Source organism: Taudactylus pleione, unplaced genomic scaffold (genome assembly GCF_031769625.1).
Source record: "Taudactylus pleione unplaced genomic scaffold, aTauple2 ptg000842l, whole genome shotgun sequence".
Lineage (NCBI taxonomy): Eukaryota > Metazoa > Chordata > Amphibia > Anura > Myobatrachidae > Taudactylus > Taudactylus pleione.
Genome location: NW_028285244.1, coordinates 5,040,458 through 5,059,367, shown reverse-complemented (window position 1 = coordinate 5,059,367; position 18,910 = coordinate 5,040,458). Strand labels below are relative to the sequence as shown.

At 42.8% G+C, this 18,910-nt stretch overlaps 1 protein-coding gene across 1 annotated transcript in view; it reads left to right on the top strand.

Moving 5' to 3' along the window:
• Positions 1 to 18,910, top strand: part of PARP4 (poly(ADP-ribose) polymerase family member 4) — a 271,504-nt gene that overhangs the window by 230,400 nt on the left and 22,194 nt on the right. Inside the window, exons 41-42 of the mRNA XM_088458553.1 lie at positions 6,341 to 6,388; positions 9,897 to 9,932. Of these exons, the coding sequence (XP_088314679.1) occupies positions 6,341 to 6,388; positions 9,897 to 9,932 (84 nt within the window). The remainder of the gene's footprint in view (positions 1 to 6,340; positions 6,389 to 9,896; positions 9,933 to 18,910) is intronic.

The following is an 18,910-nucleotide window of genomic DNA, read 5'->3' as shown; positions in this document are numbered from 1 at the left end:
TTTGTGCAATGTTGTGGTATATGCATTTATGTCTGTGCATGACACATTTAAGTTGGTACTTGGTAATATGTGTTCTTTTTCACACTGTCTTTTTTTTTTTAAATGATAATACTGTACCTCCATCACCCGGGCCTGCAATTGTGCCCAACACCTCTGCCTTCCAGGGATGTTTTCTTTTTTTTTCAGTCAAAGTTGACTAAGGTGTTAAAAAAACATTGTTGAATGGCTGCCATGGAGTTGTGTAGGAAATATACATTAGTAATGGAAAGTATTCTGTGTTGTGAGTTTGTCTGTGCATTCCTCAATCCAGCAAAAAAGTTTAATAACAAAAAGTGACATTTTTGTTTTTGATTGTTTTTACTCACACTCACCAGTAATCACCAGTCCACTTGGGTTTTTATGAACAAAGCAATGTTGTAGCTCCCTTCCCTATCTAGTGCCAGGTGATTGCCTTAGGTGTCTGAGTGTCTGATAGCAGATATTGCTTGGGAGTACTAGTCTTTAAAGTCTGTGTGCAGGCAAAACTTAAACCAGTTAAATAGCATAGCAGTGATCATGGTACAATTGTGATTGAATTCATGTTTATATTCAGTAGAAGACCGAAAGGGGAGACTTTGGCATGAGATGGCCAGCTTAACATGAATTGCCGTTTTTGTAACTAACAAACCTTTTTTATTCATACAGGTTACAGTGTGAATTAGCTACAGATGGGTAACATTAATAATGTTTCTCAGGCAGCCATTGGGAACACAGGAGTATAGTGAGCAGTGCAAATAGTTCAGACTGCTCCCCCTTTTATACTTGCCGACTTCCTGGCTGCCAGGTTGGTGAAGTGGGGAGCAGTGCCACAAATACACAATGCAGCATGCAAAGCCGCTCGGACTGCCCACTTCCACTCGGTAAGTGGGTGGCTGCAGGTGGGTGGTGGCCAGCTCCGGGAGACTTGCCCACTCTTCCAGGTGGCTGGGAGTGCCACCCGACTTTCGGGAGCCTCCCGGACGTTCCATGAGAGTAAGCCAGTATGTTTTATGCCCTGGTGGCTGCCTGAGAACTTCAGTTTTGTGAGGTACAAGTCCAGAGTTGGAGCAAGTTTCTAGGCTGCTGTGATGGCTGTTGCTTCTTATTTTGGTTCTATTTTAGGAAATCCTTCAGCGGCACCCTATCAGCCACAGCTCAGGATGCCTAATTCCTGCTGCGGAAGCGCAGCAATCGTCACCTCTATCTTCGGAGAGTCCGCTCGCACAGCGAGATCATTGTTGATAGTTAGTGCCCAGGATCCAGTGCCTCCATACACTAGAGGTGCAGTAACAAAGGAATTGACTCCATGCTTCACCTGTCATTCCACTATGATACTATGGAGTTGATGTATCATGCAGTGAATAGGGTGGAGAAGTGGACCAGTGGAGAAGTTGCCCATAGCAACCAATCAGCTTTGAGGTCGCATTTATCAAGTACATTCTATAAAATGATAGAAGCTGATTGGTTGCCATTGGTAACTTCTCCACTGGTCCACTTCTCCACCCTTTTCACTGCTTGATACATCAGCCCCTATGATTGGCATGCCCTAGAGGTGGTTACATGTTCTCACACATAACTCAGGAATGTTACCCATGACATCCATACAAGTGATTTTTAGTTCATTATTGTATATTTCTGCAGAAAAAGTTTACACTATAGATACTTTTTCTCTTTCTAGAGGGCACCAAATGCATTTGGCAGTTCAGAACTCTTTGGTTTAATCTTCAGATGAGCACTATAACATTTGTAATTGACTCACCAGCCACATCCGTGGCAGTATCAGATTAGTTTATTAAATGTTATGTTATTATTTGTGCGTGTTTTGGGTGTATGCATATTTTTTCTGTGTATAATACAGTTAAGTGGCCAGTATGGAGTGTGTTTTTAATTATTTTACACACTTATAGAGTTGTCACAGTGTTATAGTTAATTTTCCTTGAAATACTCTATGGCAGCCATCCACAAATGGGTTATCACTTTAGTCAGCTGTGTGTTTATGTGTATGTAAAAGCTCAAATGAATCATATGTTAGAAGAGTGATGGGCAAACTGATGTACTGGTCACTGGCACAACGCTCCAGCCTTCAAAAGGGCAACACATAGGGGCTGACTCTGAGTTGGGAGCAAAGCAAAAAAGCAAGTAACTGTGTTTCTGGAACAAACAATGTCACAATGCAAGAGGTACATTTATTTATTATTTTTGCATGCAGGGTAAATACTGGCTGCTTTTGTATGTAGCCCACAAATGCTGGGCAGCTTTATTTTTACACTGCAATTTAGATGTCCCTTTGGACACACCCCTCCCAAATCTAAATCTCTCTGCACATGTCATAATCTATTTTTATTTTTTACCGTCAAACAGCAGATATACTATTATGTTCTTATATGACTGTTTTGTAATTTCACTTCATTGTATTTGATGTTTTGTCGTGACAATAAATAATTTAATTGTTTTTTGCTCCTTTTTTTTTTTTATTTACACCCAACTCAGAATGAGCCCCATAATCCTTAAATTGAAGTATAAAAAAAATGAAATAAATAAAAATCGGGAAACAACCTTGGCATGGCCACAGACCCTTAACTTGCTGCAAATTTTCACTTTTGCTACAGATGGGCCCCACATTCCCTCAGACCCAACTTGTCACAAAATACCTCCGTATGTAATCTGACCCTCACAAGCCCTGAGATCCTACAAGTTCTCCTAAACTACTTCTAACCTGCCACTCAGACCTCCTCACATGCTTGCCCCCAAATGCCCATCAGACCTCCCCACATGTCTCCAGAGGAGGTCACATGACACGGGAATATTAACAAAGTAGAGACTAATGCTAGGTACACACTGGCAGATCTATTGGGTGATCAATTGATCGGCCAAAATATCTTGTGTGCGTCGGCCAGTGTGTACCAGCGATATTATAGCATCTATTATAGAAAAACCAATGCTGTTTGGAATTCTCATTTGCTAGGTATACTGTCTTTAATTAATATCTGTAAAATCCAGAGTAACTTTAAATGTAATTATCTAGTCAGATCTTATCTCCTAGCTTCATGGGATGCTGTTTTGGCTCTGCTTGTTTGTATTAGAATTTTATGACTTGTTTCTGGTGTGGGTGAGGGTATTGAGGGTGGGTGTAATCAGTGACTACACATGTTATGCTTAACTATATAATCAGTAGGTTACAAGGCTTTAGGCTTGTACAAGGCTGCTAGGTTTTATTTCAAAGTGGGGTTTTTCTAAGTGGGACTACATGTACAGCATAACTTAAAGAGTTAGTCAGGAGTTAAGCAGGAGGAAGACAGGAGGACAACATTTTAAAAGAACTCTCTATAACTTGGGAAAAAAAGCTAAGGATCTTCTGAGCTTCTGGAAACCCTGCTACTCAGCAACCAGCTTCCATTATAACCTGGACACACCTTTTGCCAACACCCTGCTTCATCATTGTAAGCAACTACCTGCTTACTGAACATTTAATACTTGTATGTTTGCGTTTCTTCTCTACATTGTTTAAATCATTCCAATACCACTGTCAATTTATCTTTATACCACTGTAGTACCTACCATTGTTTCACACGTATACCTTTTTCTTTTTATATATATATATATATATATACATATATTCATACTTTAGACTAATTCTCAAGTCTTGCTACTTTAACAGCTCTATACTCTTTTTTTGGTTATAATATACTATTGTAGTTGTGCCTTTACATCTTCCAGCACTGTTCTTCCTTTTATCTGATTTTGACCTTTGACCTGTACTGCTCCCTCATCTCACACTCATTACTACTACTGACTCCCCCCCCCCCCCCCCGACTGCCTCATCTACATGATGTCTCTTTTCTTCTACTCCTCCCTCACTCAGCTGCTACATTATTTTCTCCTCTACCACCAGTTTTCACCTCTTTTCTCCATCCATAGTCCCCTCTACATTCTCCCCCTCAACTGTCTCTCTTCATCACATATTAGTCTCTCATCTGCATCTCCCACAACTCCAATATTATTCTCTACTCTCCCACCATGGTCCTGCTGCACCACCACTAAACTCTGCACCCTCTCTTTTCTCCAAGATACTTATCCTTCTCCCCCCCCACACCACACTAAACCTCCACCTTACCCATCACCTGCTGTCACCCTTCCTCATTCAGAAGCCAGCCACATAACCCCACACTCCTTATCCCCCTTCTCTAGATCAATATCACCCCCACACTACATCAACCCTAATAATCTCATTCTCCTCTCGCCTCTTAACTCTGTCCCTCTCTCCTGTTCCCTCTGGAAAGCCAGTTTTGTCTATAATAAACTGGTCCCTGTTCATGAGCACTTCATCTGTAATGCCTTGATTCTCCTTGCCATCACCAAACCCTGGCTATACCCCTCTGACACCACTGCTCCTGCAAAATTCCTCCATCACTTGGCTTCCTGGCTTTTAATCTTCAACTGGGCCCTCAAGACCCATGTCTTCCTCAATGCTTTCCAGCGCTCATCCTAACCCACTACTCTATGCTCCTTCCTCACTATCTAGCCCATCTGTGTCACCCCTGTTTGTCTGACCCTCCCCTCAGAATGTAAGCTCTCACGAGCAGGGCCCTCTTTCCTCACGTGCTTCTTCTTGCCTTACTTTTACTTTCATTTACAATGGTGCCTAAAACTGCTTACTGACACCCTGCTGCTTATTTAGGTGTTATGCAGCATTGTTTATAAATCATGTACTTGTCCTGCATTGTCTGTACTGTTAATAACTGTTGTCTTGTGTGCTCGTTTGTTTTTGTACTTTGTAAGGCGCTGCGGAACCCTTGTGGCGCCATATAAATAAAGGATAATAATAATATGCCTGTGAATGATGTCATTCATTGGCTTTGCTGCACAGTCGATGCCCAATATATCTGCAGATATATTGGGGCATCGTGCTGTGTGTACCTTGCAGCAGAGGCTGCGGGGAAAGCGTCGCGACACGCCAGTGGGACCCGCGGCCAGATGACGGATGATGGTTGTTCAGTGTGTATGAACAACCATCATCTACAGATTTATGTGTTAGGTGTGTACCCAGCTTAAGCGAGATTCGGAGCTGATGGCTTGGTGCCACAGGTGAAGGCGCGCTGAGCTGTTTGATGGCACACGGCTCGACTCAGGGTGCCACAAATGGCTTGATATAAGGCCTAGTTTGCATAATAAGTGCACCTGAAGCCAATGAAAATAAAGGGCTAAAGCAGAACCTATACAACTGTAATTGCTCTAGCAGAGCAATTGTGTGCATGAAAGCAATGCAAATATTTGTCTATATGTCATGGCCAGATCTCCTCTTTCTGTATGCTTGGTTTCATAGCATGCTTCAGTGCTCACTTTCAGCGGAGCCTACCCTTTGTGTCTTCGAGCTTCTGAAAACGGATGTAATTACATGTACACATAACTAGGCATAGCCCTCTATTATGTCTTTCTTGCAGAACTTTGTCTTCCCAATTACGCCCCTTCACCCACCTGTGGAGAAGTGACTGAGTTGCATACGACTCTGTATCGGCCACACTTATTTACCCTTGGCTCCGGTGCATTTGCAGAATGAAAACACACAAGATATAGGGCCTCATTTATCAACGAGTTTTGTCATTGACAACGAGTGATAAAACCCGAAAAAAGTGGTCCCTATGTATATATAACATAGGGACCACTTTTTTCTTGTTTTCTGGAATATAATCATTATAGTTCCTGGAATAGCACCCCTGAGCACTATAAAAACTGAAATGAGTCACATGTGCATTAATGAGGGTTGTGTTGCATTTCTCTGAAGAGTAATATAATTTTCTCTATATGAAAAGAAACTCTTTTCTTTGGTGCGACCTTTCATGGTGTCTTTACGAATGATGGGAGCTGATTGGCTGGAGCACCATTATCATACGCAATGAGTTTTATCACTCGTTGTGAATTATAAAGCTTGTTGATAAATAATGCCCACAGTTCAACTGCACATCAGCCCCTAAGTACTGGCACTTGGACTTTCAGGGGGAACAAGACTTCACAGACCTTACCTTGAATGTCACAAAATAAAAACAAACTGTGATCCCTTGTTTCCTTATCAAATGAATCAGCACAGTCTCCGGATGCATCCTACTCGCAAAAAGACTCAAAAAACGTTAAAAAAAAATTTTTGTTTGAAGATAACATTTTTACTATGTAAATAACTAATGTTTACACAAAAATACAAGTAAATGTTAATAAATATTTCCACAGAAGAAAAGCGGTGCCCAAGTTGACATAACATTTTACAATTAGAGTAAAGCATTATAAGAAAGAACATTCTAACCATTTATAAATTCCAAATATTTTTTAGCCACAGAGATCCAGCATTGTAATGCAGAAAATGCTAACAAAGGAACAGGTAATTACTTCTTTTTCAGTTAAGCACATGGGTACAATACATGAATAAACTTCTCCATATCAGGATGAGCAATATCACTTTATGTATTGTCAGTGATATTAGTTATGTAATACCTGTAGAATGTAACACTACAGATATATTCTTCGTCTCTACCCATTTATCTCATTCCTAATCTTATTCATGTTGGATGTAGTGGCAAAAGAACTCATGCATCCTATCTGCAGTGTGCAAGTAACTGCCCAGGTCACCCAACTACTTCCAAAGACGTTTGCACATTTTCAGTCTCAGCTACGTTGGCCCAAAAGTCAGGGCCGGTGCAAGGTGTCTGTGCGCTCTAGGAAACACTGCCCCTACTAACTTCATTTCATACTATACCACACAGCAGAGCCTTAAAATCATACTGTGCTTCATAACACTGCCCCCAATTCATAATATGTCATATTTCTGTTCCACAAATTCATTATATGCCACATAGCTATATCCCCAATTCATAACTATGCTACACATCAATGCCTCCAATACATAATATGCCACACATTTGTACCGCAGTACATATGTCACATATTTGTACCGCAATACATAATATGTCACATATTTGTGCCCCTAATATATATGCCACACAGTTGTGCATCAAATTTATTTTATACCACATAGCCATGAATTATGCCAAACAATGCCCCTAGTATATATTCCACAAATATGCCCCAAATTCTTTATATGCCATACAGCTGTGCTCCCAATGCATTATGCTACACATCCATGCCCCAATATATGTCAGTACCCATTACCCCCACGCTCACTCACTCATTAAATGCACACACATACACATATACTAACCCTGTCAGCACTCAATAATTTGCTTTCCGGGTCCTGGCCTTCACACACAATATACAATAATGTCATATCTCTACTACCACTCGTGTCTACTCACCTCTCCATATGTTTTCAGCAAGTCACTGCCTGTGCCTGATTCTTAAGTGAGCCTATCATATGCCCAACTGTAGTGGATCCACAATTCATCTACTGGGACTTAAGCCTATAACCATAGACAGGGATCTACACTAACCTACACATTAATAAGCACTCGTTCTCTTTTGGTAGCATCATATTCACATCAGATTGACTGGAACCCAATTTTCATGTCCTTTGGTCTTCCACACCTCATCAACTATAGTAGAAGCCCTCACTACATACCTGCCCAGAGCTAAACTACTAAATATTTGTCTCTCTATTTTCAACCCTTTGGTTGGCGAAGGCCAGTTCATTCGTCCTGAACTATCAACCTCCACTCTGACAATGCCACGGCCCTAACTTGCATAAATCAACGATAAGTCACCAAAAGTGCCCGGACTATGAGAGAGCTCAGAAGGATCCTGCAATGGGTGGAACAAATCTCCCATTGCAGACTTCTTTAGCAAGAAAACCCTTCACTCCAGGCAGTGTTCCCTTCATCAAGAGGTCTTTCAACTGCAAGTAGACCGATAAGAGGTAACCAGATGTTGAACCACAATGTGGAGTCCTTCTGCTTCAGGATGCGTAGAAGAAGAGGTTTGGGGTCAGAAATGATAGTGCCTCTGTTTTTTATTCCTTAAAAACACTTATTAAGGATGGAATAATGCTCATGGGCCAATACTATGTTCTTGCCCTGCAGAGTAATGTTACCAGTCAGGCCCTGAGCTGCAGGGGAATTCCAGCTTTTAGACCTGCCTGAGGCTGCAATTGACAGTGCTGCCATCGCCCCCTCCCTCTTTCCCCATACGTTACCCCAGTTCCTGTGGCTTCTGACTACATAAGTGGATGCAGTGTGAGACCGATCTTTAGGCATGGCATTGGCAATTGCCAGCGCGGTAACTGGATGCTGCCAGCTTTGCAACAGGAAAACTTAGTGCACCAGTTACATTTATTCCTACCCTGTCAGTTACACCCTCATCCTGCCCAGCTACTCCCCTCAGGCTGTGTGACTGTCTCCTACTCCCCAATGCTCTCTAAGCATATGTACTTTGGCTCTTGGTACTTTTGCACATTGTGGGACAAATGATGACTTTGCATGTCTTATATTGCTTCCAGCGAGTTCTGTGAGGAAGAAGGGAAGTAGAGCCAGGCTGAGGACAATGGAGACAAGGGGCCTGATTCTGAGTCACACGCAATGGCGATGTTCACGTAGATTGGCGATCTGTTGCTACATCGCATGCACAAATGTCCCTGAGAACTAATGGTGTCTATGCACAGTCTCGCAGTACCAATTGCCATACGTGGTGTCTGCAATGTAATGGCTGTTCCTGAGCAGTGAATGGGAGGTGGCTATTCAGGCACTGAGAGATGTACTGTCTAATGGGGAGTGTTATGGGAGTGTCGCTAAAATGGTTGTGAACTCGGAGGCCATCTCTGACTGAGATTCTGCACCTAGCATGGGGCTGCTGTAAGTTATGATGGTGCATCCATCATATGTACAAAGTGGGAAGACTGGGTCGCACACAGATATACAAGTGTCACCTATTAAATTAATCAGCACAGTTTCCTGGTGCGTCCAAATCACATCGTATTGCGACATAGATGCATTTTCTGCAAAAAATAAAAAATTTGCAAAAAATATGCCCGGCACTAGCAGAGTCTCACGAGACTTGGGAGCTCATTCAGACCTGCTCGCAAGTTGCGGTAGCTCGCTGGCAAAAAGGGGCCGGCTATTTAAATTAAGCGCTCGCACTGCGTCGCGCAAGGACGCCCACTATGTCTTAGCGGGCTACGGCAAAGTGATTTTGCAAATGTCTAAAGACGCCCCCTTGCCACTCGCAGCACACGTCATCTCCGGGAAATGAAGGATTAATCGTGACCATCGAGAGCCATCGGAACTGCTCGAAGCCCTTGGGGTTGCCTTAGCCTGCCACAAGCACCGCGATCAGTGCTGGCTGACATCCATACAGGTAACGTGTACAATTATGCTACTTAGCTAATTATGCACGCGTTTTGACTGCCTGACACGCCTGCGTTCGCACATCCACTTCCCCATTCACATGCACCTTCCCCCGTTACCACCCACAAACGGCGCTATCTGTCACTCAAAGCAGCGTCCAGATAGTGGCTTACGAGCAACCAAAATCAGGTCGCAGCAAATGGTTTGCGCACGCGCACTGTGATTTATACGCATGCGCAGATGGGCGAAAATCGCTCAGAGCGAGCAATCGTGCCTCAGCTAGTGGGTCTGAATGAGCTCCTTGGTGCGCCACAAGGGACTGTTTGGTGCAATTGCAGTAAAGACGAGGGAGGACACATCTGTATTTGAAATAATTCCATAAACAGAAAACTATTTTCTTTTTTTTCTTTTTTTGTGTAAAGAAAACCTTGTTATTATGTAAATACCTAATGTTTACACAACAATAAAATAAATGCTAATTAATGTATCTGTAGAAGAAAAGCGGTGCCTAAGATGACATAACATTTTACAATTAGAGGAAAGATAGAGTATGAGAGATAACATTCTAACCATTTATACATTCCCAATATTTTTTAGCTACAGAGACCCAGCATGGAAATGGAAAAACAGAAGGTAATTACTTCTTTTTCAGTTAAGCACATGGTTACAATACGTTAATAGACTTCTCCTCTGTATAATGATATCACTTTATGTATTGTCAGTAATATTAGTTTTGTAATACCTGCCACAAGCACCGCGATCAGTGCATGAGAGATATAGGGCCTGATTCAGCAGTGCACACTTTCAGTTTCAGCTACGTTGGCCCATAAGTCCATGTGATTACCTTTAAAGTTCCATCATTTATGTTTGCTCTGTAATTTTGTAATCACAACCTTGAAAATGCTTGAGCGAAACGCGTGTCTGCATTACGCTGTGTCCCACCATATATAATGCAAAGTGATGTAAATGAATGTACCAGCACTACAACTCATTGTTACAGCTCAGATAATTCAGCAAGGATACTTTGTCCCGCATTTACGATCAGCCTGCAGCTGACATAATTTAACAACACTAAACTATGGGCCTGATTCAGAGCCGCTCGCTAGGGCGCGATCGCTCGCATCTGCAGTGAGCGAGAAAATGCCATCTTCTGGGATGGGTGAGGAGGAGTGAATGGGTGAGCCATCTTGAGGGGTGGGTGAATAGGAGTGGGTGGGTAAGCCATCTTGAGGGGTAGGCTAATTGGAGTGGGTGGGGGAGACATCTTCTGAGATGGGTGGGGAGGAGTGGGTGGGGGAGCCATCTTCTGGGGTTGGTGGGGAGGAGTGGGTGGGGGAGCCATCTTCTGGGGTTGGTGGGTAGGAGTGGGTGGGGGAGCCATCTTCTGGGGTTGGTGGGTAGGAGTGGGTGGGTGAGCCATCTTCTGGGGTTGGTGGGGGAGCCATCTTCTGAGGTTGGTGGGGAGGAGTGGGTGGGGGAGCCATCTTCTGGGGTGGGGGAGCCATCTTCTGGGGTTGGTGGGGCTTCAGGTTGCCTCCTCCTTTCTCTTCATTGACGTAATCCTATGAATTTAGAATTTATTTATTTTTTATTTTTTTAAATGTCAGTGTCCAAAAAACATCATATCCAGATCTCCCTTGTTTAGCAGAGCAAAGGCATGAGCAAGTTTTTTTAAAATAAAAAAAGGGAATACATAAAGGCACATGTGTAACCCATGTGACAAGAATCCAGAGACACTGCATAAAATGTAGCCTGACACTCAAATTGTCAGCCATCTTCTGCATTTAAACACATATGTCAGAAACCATGTGTTTTTTCAATTAAACACACTCACACACATTCACACACACAAACTCACACACACCTAATGACTACAACAGTTGTGCTTATTTTTAAAATTATGGGTTGCAACTTGTTGGCAGCCATTTTGTGTCTAAAAAAAAAGTCAGCAGACCTTAAAATGAGGCAAACAAACAGGCCTTCAAAAGCAGAAAATATAGCATAAACACACACACACACACACATACGCAGAAAGGCATACACAATACATAGCATACACGACGCAATGCGTATACGCATTACTTACTTTGGCGGTTGCCCGCACGCAGTTGCTCCAGGAGGACCGTGGTCATCCACCGGAGATCGGACCACCGCCGTTCTAATTGGACCTCCGTCTGGCGGAATCCAAAAGCGGTGCAGCCTCCCTCGAACCTCCGTGTAAGCCCGCATCTTGATGCGGTTTGGCACATGTGGACCTACGGGTCCCAGCCCTCGGTCCATGACCTCAGTCAGGATGCGGAGCTCCCGCCTGCAAAAGCTGGAGGATCACATGATGGCAATGACAAATATTACAGTGTGCAAACTTTATATAAACTATGGTGCAGTCTGATTGGTTGGCCATTCTAAAATGGTGGATAAGCACAGGACATTTGTTGATTTAATACATCTATAACAACACAACACCTATCAGACATCATATGACTCACCTCATTCCACAGCTAGGATATGCCTGTGCGGCCATTAGGGCACTCCCAACACTACGCAGCTCCTTGGGAAAGTGTCTGGAATTGTGAGGGGCGCTTTTAAAGGGTGTGTTAGTCGCTTGTGCATTGCGTAGTGCACTGCAGATTGCTATAAATAGCAACGCCAGATTTTTTAAGATTTGCAGTCATGGATCTGAGGAGGCCAATGAGGACTGCATGCTTGATATACATGAATTTCTGGACGAATTTGGTTTTGGAGTTGCTTCGGAAATTGAAGTAGTGGATACACTTCCAGATGAGGCTGAAAAAAGTGTCCCTGAGCCCACACCAGATGATCCTCCTCCAGCACCTACAAACACATCACCTCCAAATGTGGCTGGCCCATAACATGGAATGATGCAAGGTCAAGTTAAACCTTGTCGGGTTTCAGATACACTAATCCAGTTGGCACTAACTGGACATAAGATTCCTTTGAGTGATCGTAAAAAGATCTGGGTGAAATTTACAAAGATCATCAATCTGAAGCACTCCACTTATTTTGAGACCTCTTTTCTTCTAAAAAAAAGTAAGTTTATTGCTAAAATTTTATATTTTGGGTTACTGTACAAAATGTCCAAACTTTTTCTCTAGTTAACCAAACAAATAAATAGTAAAACTAAAAAATGTTTGTAAAATGGTCTCACTCCTACAAAAATGTTTTGGCATAAAAATAATTGATGCACACTCTTTCAAAAGGTGGAGTGACCTTTGCAGTCGACTCAAGACGAAGCTGAAATTGCGGAGCCAACACTTTAATGGCCAGGGGGTCCCCTCCCTAACATCTTGACTTTGACCAAAAGGCAACATCGACTTTTGGGGGCCTTAGATAAAAGAATAGTGGTGGAGGCAAAAGTATACCATCAGGAGCCTCCACAAGATGACCCACATGCTGAGTCTGGTATTTATTTTAATCCTTCTGGATCTCTCAGCAGCATTTGATACTGTGGACCATGGGATTCTAATTGAGCGCCTGAAAATTTTCTGTGGACTGGATGGCACAGTCCTTAGATGGTTCAAATCATTTCTCACTGGCAGGTCACAGAGAGTTTCTTCTGGAGTAAACTCTTCATCACCAGTGTCACTTCCATGCGGTGTCCCACAGGGTTCTATACTATCTCCCATGCTTTTTGCAGTATACATGCTGCCACTGGGTGAAATAATCAGACGTCATGGCCTGGTTTACCACTGCTATGCAGATGATACACAACTGTACCTGTCCTTTGCTCCAGGTACAAATGACCCAATAACAACTCTAAATGGCTGCCTAGCTGAGCTTCAGGAGTGGATGAGTGCCAGTTGGCTGCGACTGAACCCTGATAAAACAGAGGTTCTTATGATAGGTCACAGGACAGGGCTACAGCATAGCCAACCAACAGGACTTACGCTTGGGGGTTCAGAATTACAAAACACTAAACATGTGCGGAATCTTGGTGTTGTCCTGGATAGTGGCTTGACACTTAAACATCAGGTATCAGCCACAATCAAATCCTCATTCTTTCATCTGAGGAACATAGCCAGAATCAAGCACTTAATTCCCTCAGAAGATCTGCCTAAAGTCATACATGCATTTATATCATCACGCCTAGACTACTGCAACACCCTCTACCTCGGTCTCCCAGCAAAAGAATTACACCGCTTGCAGATGGTACAAAATGCAGCTGCCAGGCTATTAACCAACCAGCCCCGTTCCAGCCACATAACACCCATTCTCTACTCCCTTCACTGGCTGCCTGTCAGATGGCGAATTGCTTTCAAGATTGGATTAATAACTTACAAAGCCCTTCATGACCATGGCCCAGGGTACCTGAAGCAGCTTCTGATTCCCTACTGTCCCACTCGATTACTGCGATCCGTTGATGAAGGACTATTAACAGTACCTAGAATCTCACGGAATTCGTCTGGGGGTCGAGCTTTCAGTTTTGTGGCTCCAACCTTATGGAACTCACTTCCCCGCACAGTTCGAGAGGCCGCCACTCTAGAATCCTTCAAAAATAGACTCAAGACTCACCTATTCACCCAAGCATTTCACTAATGTCCCTTGTTTAAGCTTGTTTTGTATTTTGTACTGTAAATGTAAAGCACTTTGAGTCCTTTAGGAGAAAAGCGCTATATAAATAAAATTATTATTATTATTTATTTGCATACACCTGGCTCGGTATCTGTTTTTAATTAATTTACTTTCTATTAATAGTTTTTTTTCACCCATTTTTTAGGAAGTAACATGGCTGAAAGCCTTCAGATGGATGGGGTGACAGCACAACCTTCATCAATTGTGCCTCCCCCATCCTCCACTGCCACCCTTACCGAAGTCATGGATGGGCTTAGGGTGACAGTGTTAAAGCAAGCAACAGCCATGGAGGCTGTCCAGGCCAGCATGTTGGAGCAAACCTATCTCAGATCCATAAGCCAAGATGTCAGGGAGATTAAAGAACATCTGACTGGCCCAATAGAAGGTTGGGAGGACCAGTGTCCTGCTGTGGCTGGACCGAGCACCCAGAAGGGTGTCTGCTGCAAAGAAGAAAAAATCAGATTGATGATCTTTATTTTATTTTTCCCAGAACTTTCAGAAATTATGTCCAAAAATGTAATCTGGTTAGTGCCCCTGGAAGGCCCACAAGGACTATTTTCATTTTGTATTCCATGTGATGTGCCTGCTACGTTTTGAGGTGATGAGTTTGTAGGAGGTGCAGGCGGCACAGGCACACTTTCATCACCCACATCTGCAAGTGTGTCCACATCTTCATTTTCTGTTGGTAATCCAAAACCAAATTCGTCCAGAAATTCATGTATTTTTAAGGAATTAAATTAATTTATTGTATGTTTTTCCAAAATTATTCAAATGATGCATTTTTTTATTTTCAATTCCAAAAAAAATTTGATGGTTTGGGTAATTATATATATATAAAAAAAAAAAAAAAACTACATTAACAGAATGTTTTTTTGTATCTTTTTCGAACATAAATTTTGAAATAGAAAATAGTATGCAGTGATCGCGCTAAGCAAGAAAAAATGTGGGTCCCAGGGACCACTCACTTTAAAATATTGGGGTCCTACTCCACAGTTTCTGGGTCCCAACTCAATATTTGCTTTTGAGCTCAGCCTATGCCATGAGACCATCCCACATGCCCCACTATGGAAAGTCATACTCATATTTTCAGTTAAGAACAGATAATGATTATAAATACATTTCATTAATCTCAAATAGCAGACAGGTGCAGTGCTGTGGGCAGAGAGGGGGCTAAAGCTGGCCACACATCTAAAGATTATCTGTTCAACCAGCCAACTAGTTGATTGATTGGAATGAAAATCTGGTAACGTACGGGAGTAACTGATGATCAGCAATTTGCTCCTAAATGCCAGAAAACAGATGAAAATGGTCGTTCAGAAAAGTTTGTTAAATGTTTGATCTAAACAATTTGTTCAAACAACAGTTTTTGTCCATTTTCCGGCATTTGGGAGCAAATTGCTGATTGTCATTTGCTTTCATACCTTACCAGATTTTCATTCCAACCAATCAACTAGTTGGCTGGTTGGACAGATAATCTTGAGATGTGTGGGCAGCATTAGGGTAGGCTGTGGTGGGACCAGTTAAAAAGCTTGGACAGTGCTGGGGGACAGGTTGCAGTTGGGGTAGAACTGGAGGTTGAGGGAGTCAGCAGCTAGGGTAGAGTTGGGTATTCAAGCAGTGAGAGGGTAGAGGGGGTAAGGGCAGGCAGTGCTGGGTTTAGGGAGGGAGGTGTCAGGCAACAATTTAAAACAGAACAAAGAATATGGAGCATTGTTCACTTGCAGCGTAATATTTCAATTTAATATATATAATAATCCTATAAATTAAAATAGACATACATATAAATTATATCAGACTACAATAATTGAACAAGAATCACATAAAATTGTCTAAATTAGATAAATCCACAAATATCAATCGGCAATATAAAATCATGTGGGTGAATGATAATGGTGTAGAAACTATCTCAATAAATATAAAACACAATAATAGCAGCTGTGTGATGCTGTGCTGATGGCTACGTGGGTTAGTAAGCTCAAGTAAGCTGTAACTGCTAAACAATCACTCAGCACTTAAGCGCCTGATAATTTCAGAGATGTTCGCAATGCCGATTTTTATGCTGATCAAGTGATTTTTTGCTATTGCACATGCTTATAAGCTACACTGGGCATGTGCAGCGATTGTCTTGCTATTCCTCATGTACAGAGAACCCATTTGCAAAGTTAGTGACAGGTAGTCAGCTTTTGGGGGAGATAACGGGATGGTTAGAAAATTGCAGGCGTGTCTGACCGTTTAAACACCGTTACATGGACAACCATAAATTAGCCATTGCTATCTCCTATGTAGCATGAGAGGCCTCTGCGTGTCTGGACAGAGACGCTGTATTACAGACCGGTCAGACCTTCCACAAGGGCTGCATGGCTGGTCAATGTTACCAATATTTACGCTGGTAAGTGACGTCGGACGCATATAAGAAGGCAGTAGGCGTCCCTAAACTCGGGTAAGCTTTGGACTGTCAGCATGTTTTCGCAGCTGTGGTCCATGCGAAATCGCAACTGGCAATCACATTAGTGTATTATCTCTGAATCAGGCTCTCACCGTTCCAATATGAGCACATTCACATTGACTAAATTGGGTCCACACGATTGTTAAGCCCACTGATATTAGTATAGGTTAGGCTTAAAAATTAAATGCACAAATGTTCACTAGTGGTGAAAATGTATTGTAATGCTAATGAATACCCACTGTTGGTCAGTGAAAGCTGCATGTAGTAAGAAAGAAAAAAGTGTTCATAAAATAACATAGAATTTGAACTGTGAGCTGTTTGCTCTCACCCTCACCAGACTCACAGGTTAGCTGTCCTAGTAGTACTCCCAGCTGCTTAACCCTTCAGAGCCCAGAAAGAATCAATGCAGGGCAGACTGTGTTTCAGGCTTCCAGCCTCCATAGTCAATGCGAAGGCAGCAGCGTGTGTGCTGTGATCAAGTGGTGACACGACCACAGTAGATTGGAATTGTTTAGCTGTCCAGCCTGTGTAAACACTGACAGCGTTATCATACTAAACAGAGCCGCTGGGGAGGTCATGCTGCCGCTGGTCACACTGTAGATGGAGTCAGACGGACAACACTGGGGGAGTGGCTAGGGGATTATCATGGCCAATTTGGTGCCGCTCACGGCAGGCTGCCGGAAGCGATTGGCTGGGGACACACTGAGGATTGCAAACAAGTCGGGTGAGTCCCAGGCTCCTAGCGCGTCATACAGGACCCGATCATTTTTAAAAACTGGGTCCCTCAGTCCTTGTAGCGCTTAAAAACGCACTATAGCGCGTATTTTGCGAACACTGGTATGGTTGAACAATTCCGGCCTTGGCCTGCAACAGTATTGCAAAAAAAACATGTATTTACGCTGGAATGGCATGCTGGGATGTGCAGTTCCACAAGCAAAAAAGCACTATCAATTTAAAAAAACAACAACATGTATTTACTCTGGAATGGCATGCTGGGATGTGCAGTTCCACAAACAAAAAAGCACTATCACTTTAAAAACTTAAAAAAAATATATATGTATTTGAGAAGTAAAAAAATATAGGGACTATTGTTTGGGGTTTAAAATTTCAATGGGTTTGGAATCAAATTTAATATCCAATTAACACACAAAAATAGACAAAAGAAAAGAAATCTTAAAAAAAATATGCTAATTTACGCAACCACTTTGCTATTAAACAATGCAATGAGTAACACCAGTTACTCTATTAAATGACTGCAACCATCGCCAGAGGAAGAAACCATCGCCTGCACACGCAGTGTGGGCTAACACAAGCACTGCGAGTAGTTCCATCGTAATGGAGGCGAAATGACGTGTGCTATGACGTGCACTTTAAATTATGCACACCCTTAAAACTCCGTTTTGACGGCCAGACACGCCTGCGTTCACAGCACCACTCCCCCGTTCACAAGCACCTTCCCCTGTTACCACCCATAAACGGTACTCTCTGTCACTCAGAGCAGCGACCTGATAGTGGCTTAAGAGCTACCAAAATCAGGTCTCAACGACGACTTGCGCACGCGCACTGCGAATTATACGCATGCGTAGATGTGAAAAAATCGTTCGGATCGAGCGGCTCTGAATCAGGTCCTATGTGTAGCTGAACGGCACTGTGCTATCAGTTTCTATTACATGTGATTGAGCGGCATTACTTGCTGATTCAGCTTGGATCGCAGTTGCAAAGACACATGCAACCGGTCGATTGTTGCATTCTGCACATGCGTATGCATCGCAGTGCGCATGCGCGAACTAGCAATTGCAATCAGAATTGCGATTGCAGAGGCTACATAGTCTCAGAGCTGAGTGATTGACAGAAAGTGCCACTTGTGGCTGGTGACAGGAGAGGGGCGGGGGGGTCGGGTTAACGCAGGCATGCCAGTGCGTATCAACGCCGTTGCACGGGCGTGCATAAATTAGATGTGCCGCCCATATGATCCGTTGTATTCGTATGATCGTGCCGTGTTTTTCACCATGCGATGCATCGTGTGTCCGACCGCTGTCATTTCAGTGACATTTTGAAGAATGGTGATGAGTTTTTCAGCAGGCACACGATCGATCGTAACGTGAGATCGTATGTACATCATGTGTCCAAAGTGCGTTTAGGACTGCCGGGGAGTTCAAGGAAAATTGTAAGATGAATCTTATCTTATGCTGGTCTTACTAGTGTATGGCCAGCATAAGACTGTGAGAGACTTTAATGCAGATTAGCTGCTTTTATAGAGAGTGCTCAAGAAGTGAGCTAGTGCCCTGAGTGAGGGCTGGGTTGTTTATTATTTTCTGTTCATTTTGTTTCCTGATTTCATGCTGGAAGTAAATCACCATTTTCATTTATTATTTACTGGAATGCCATGTGTGGACTCTGCACCTAATCACTGCACCATAACACCCATCTACCGAGCTAATTACCCCACAACATCACAATATATAAATAAAATTCTTAGGCTCTCTACATAGATATGGGATGGGACATTCGAGTAACCGCTCTCCAACAATAGATAATAAAGAACGGCTATGACTGTCCTGTGATTAAATAAATC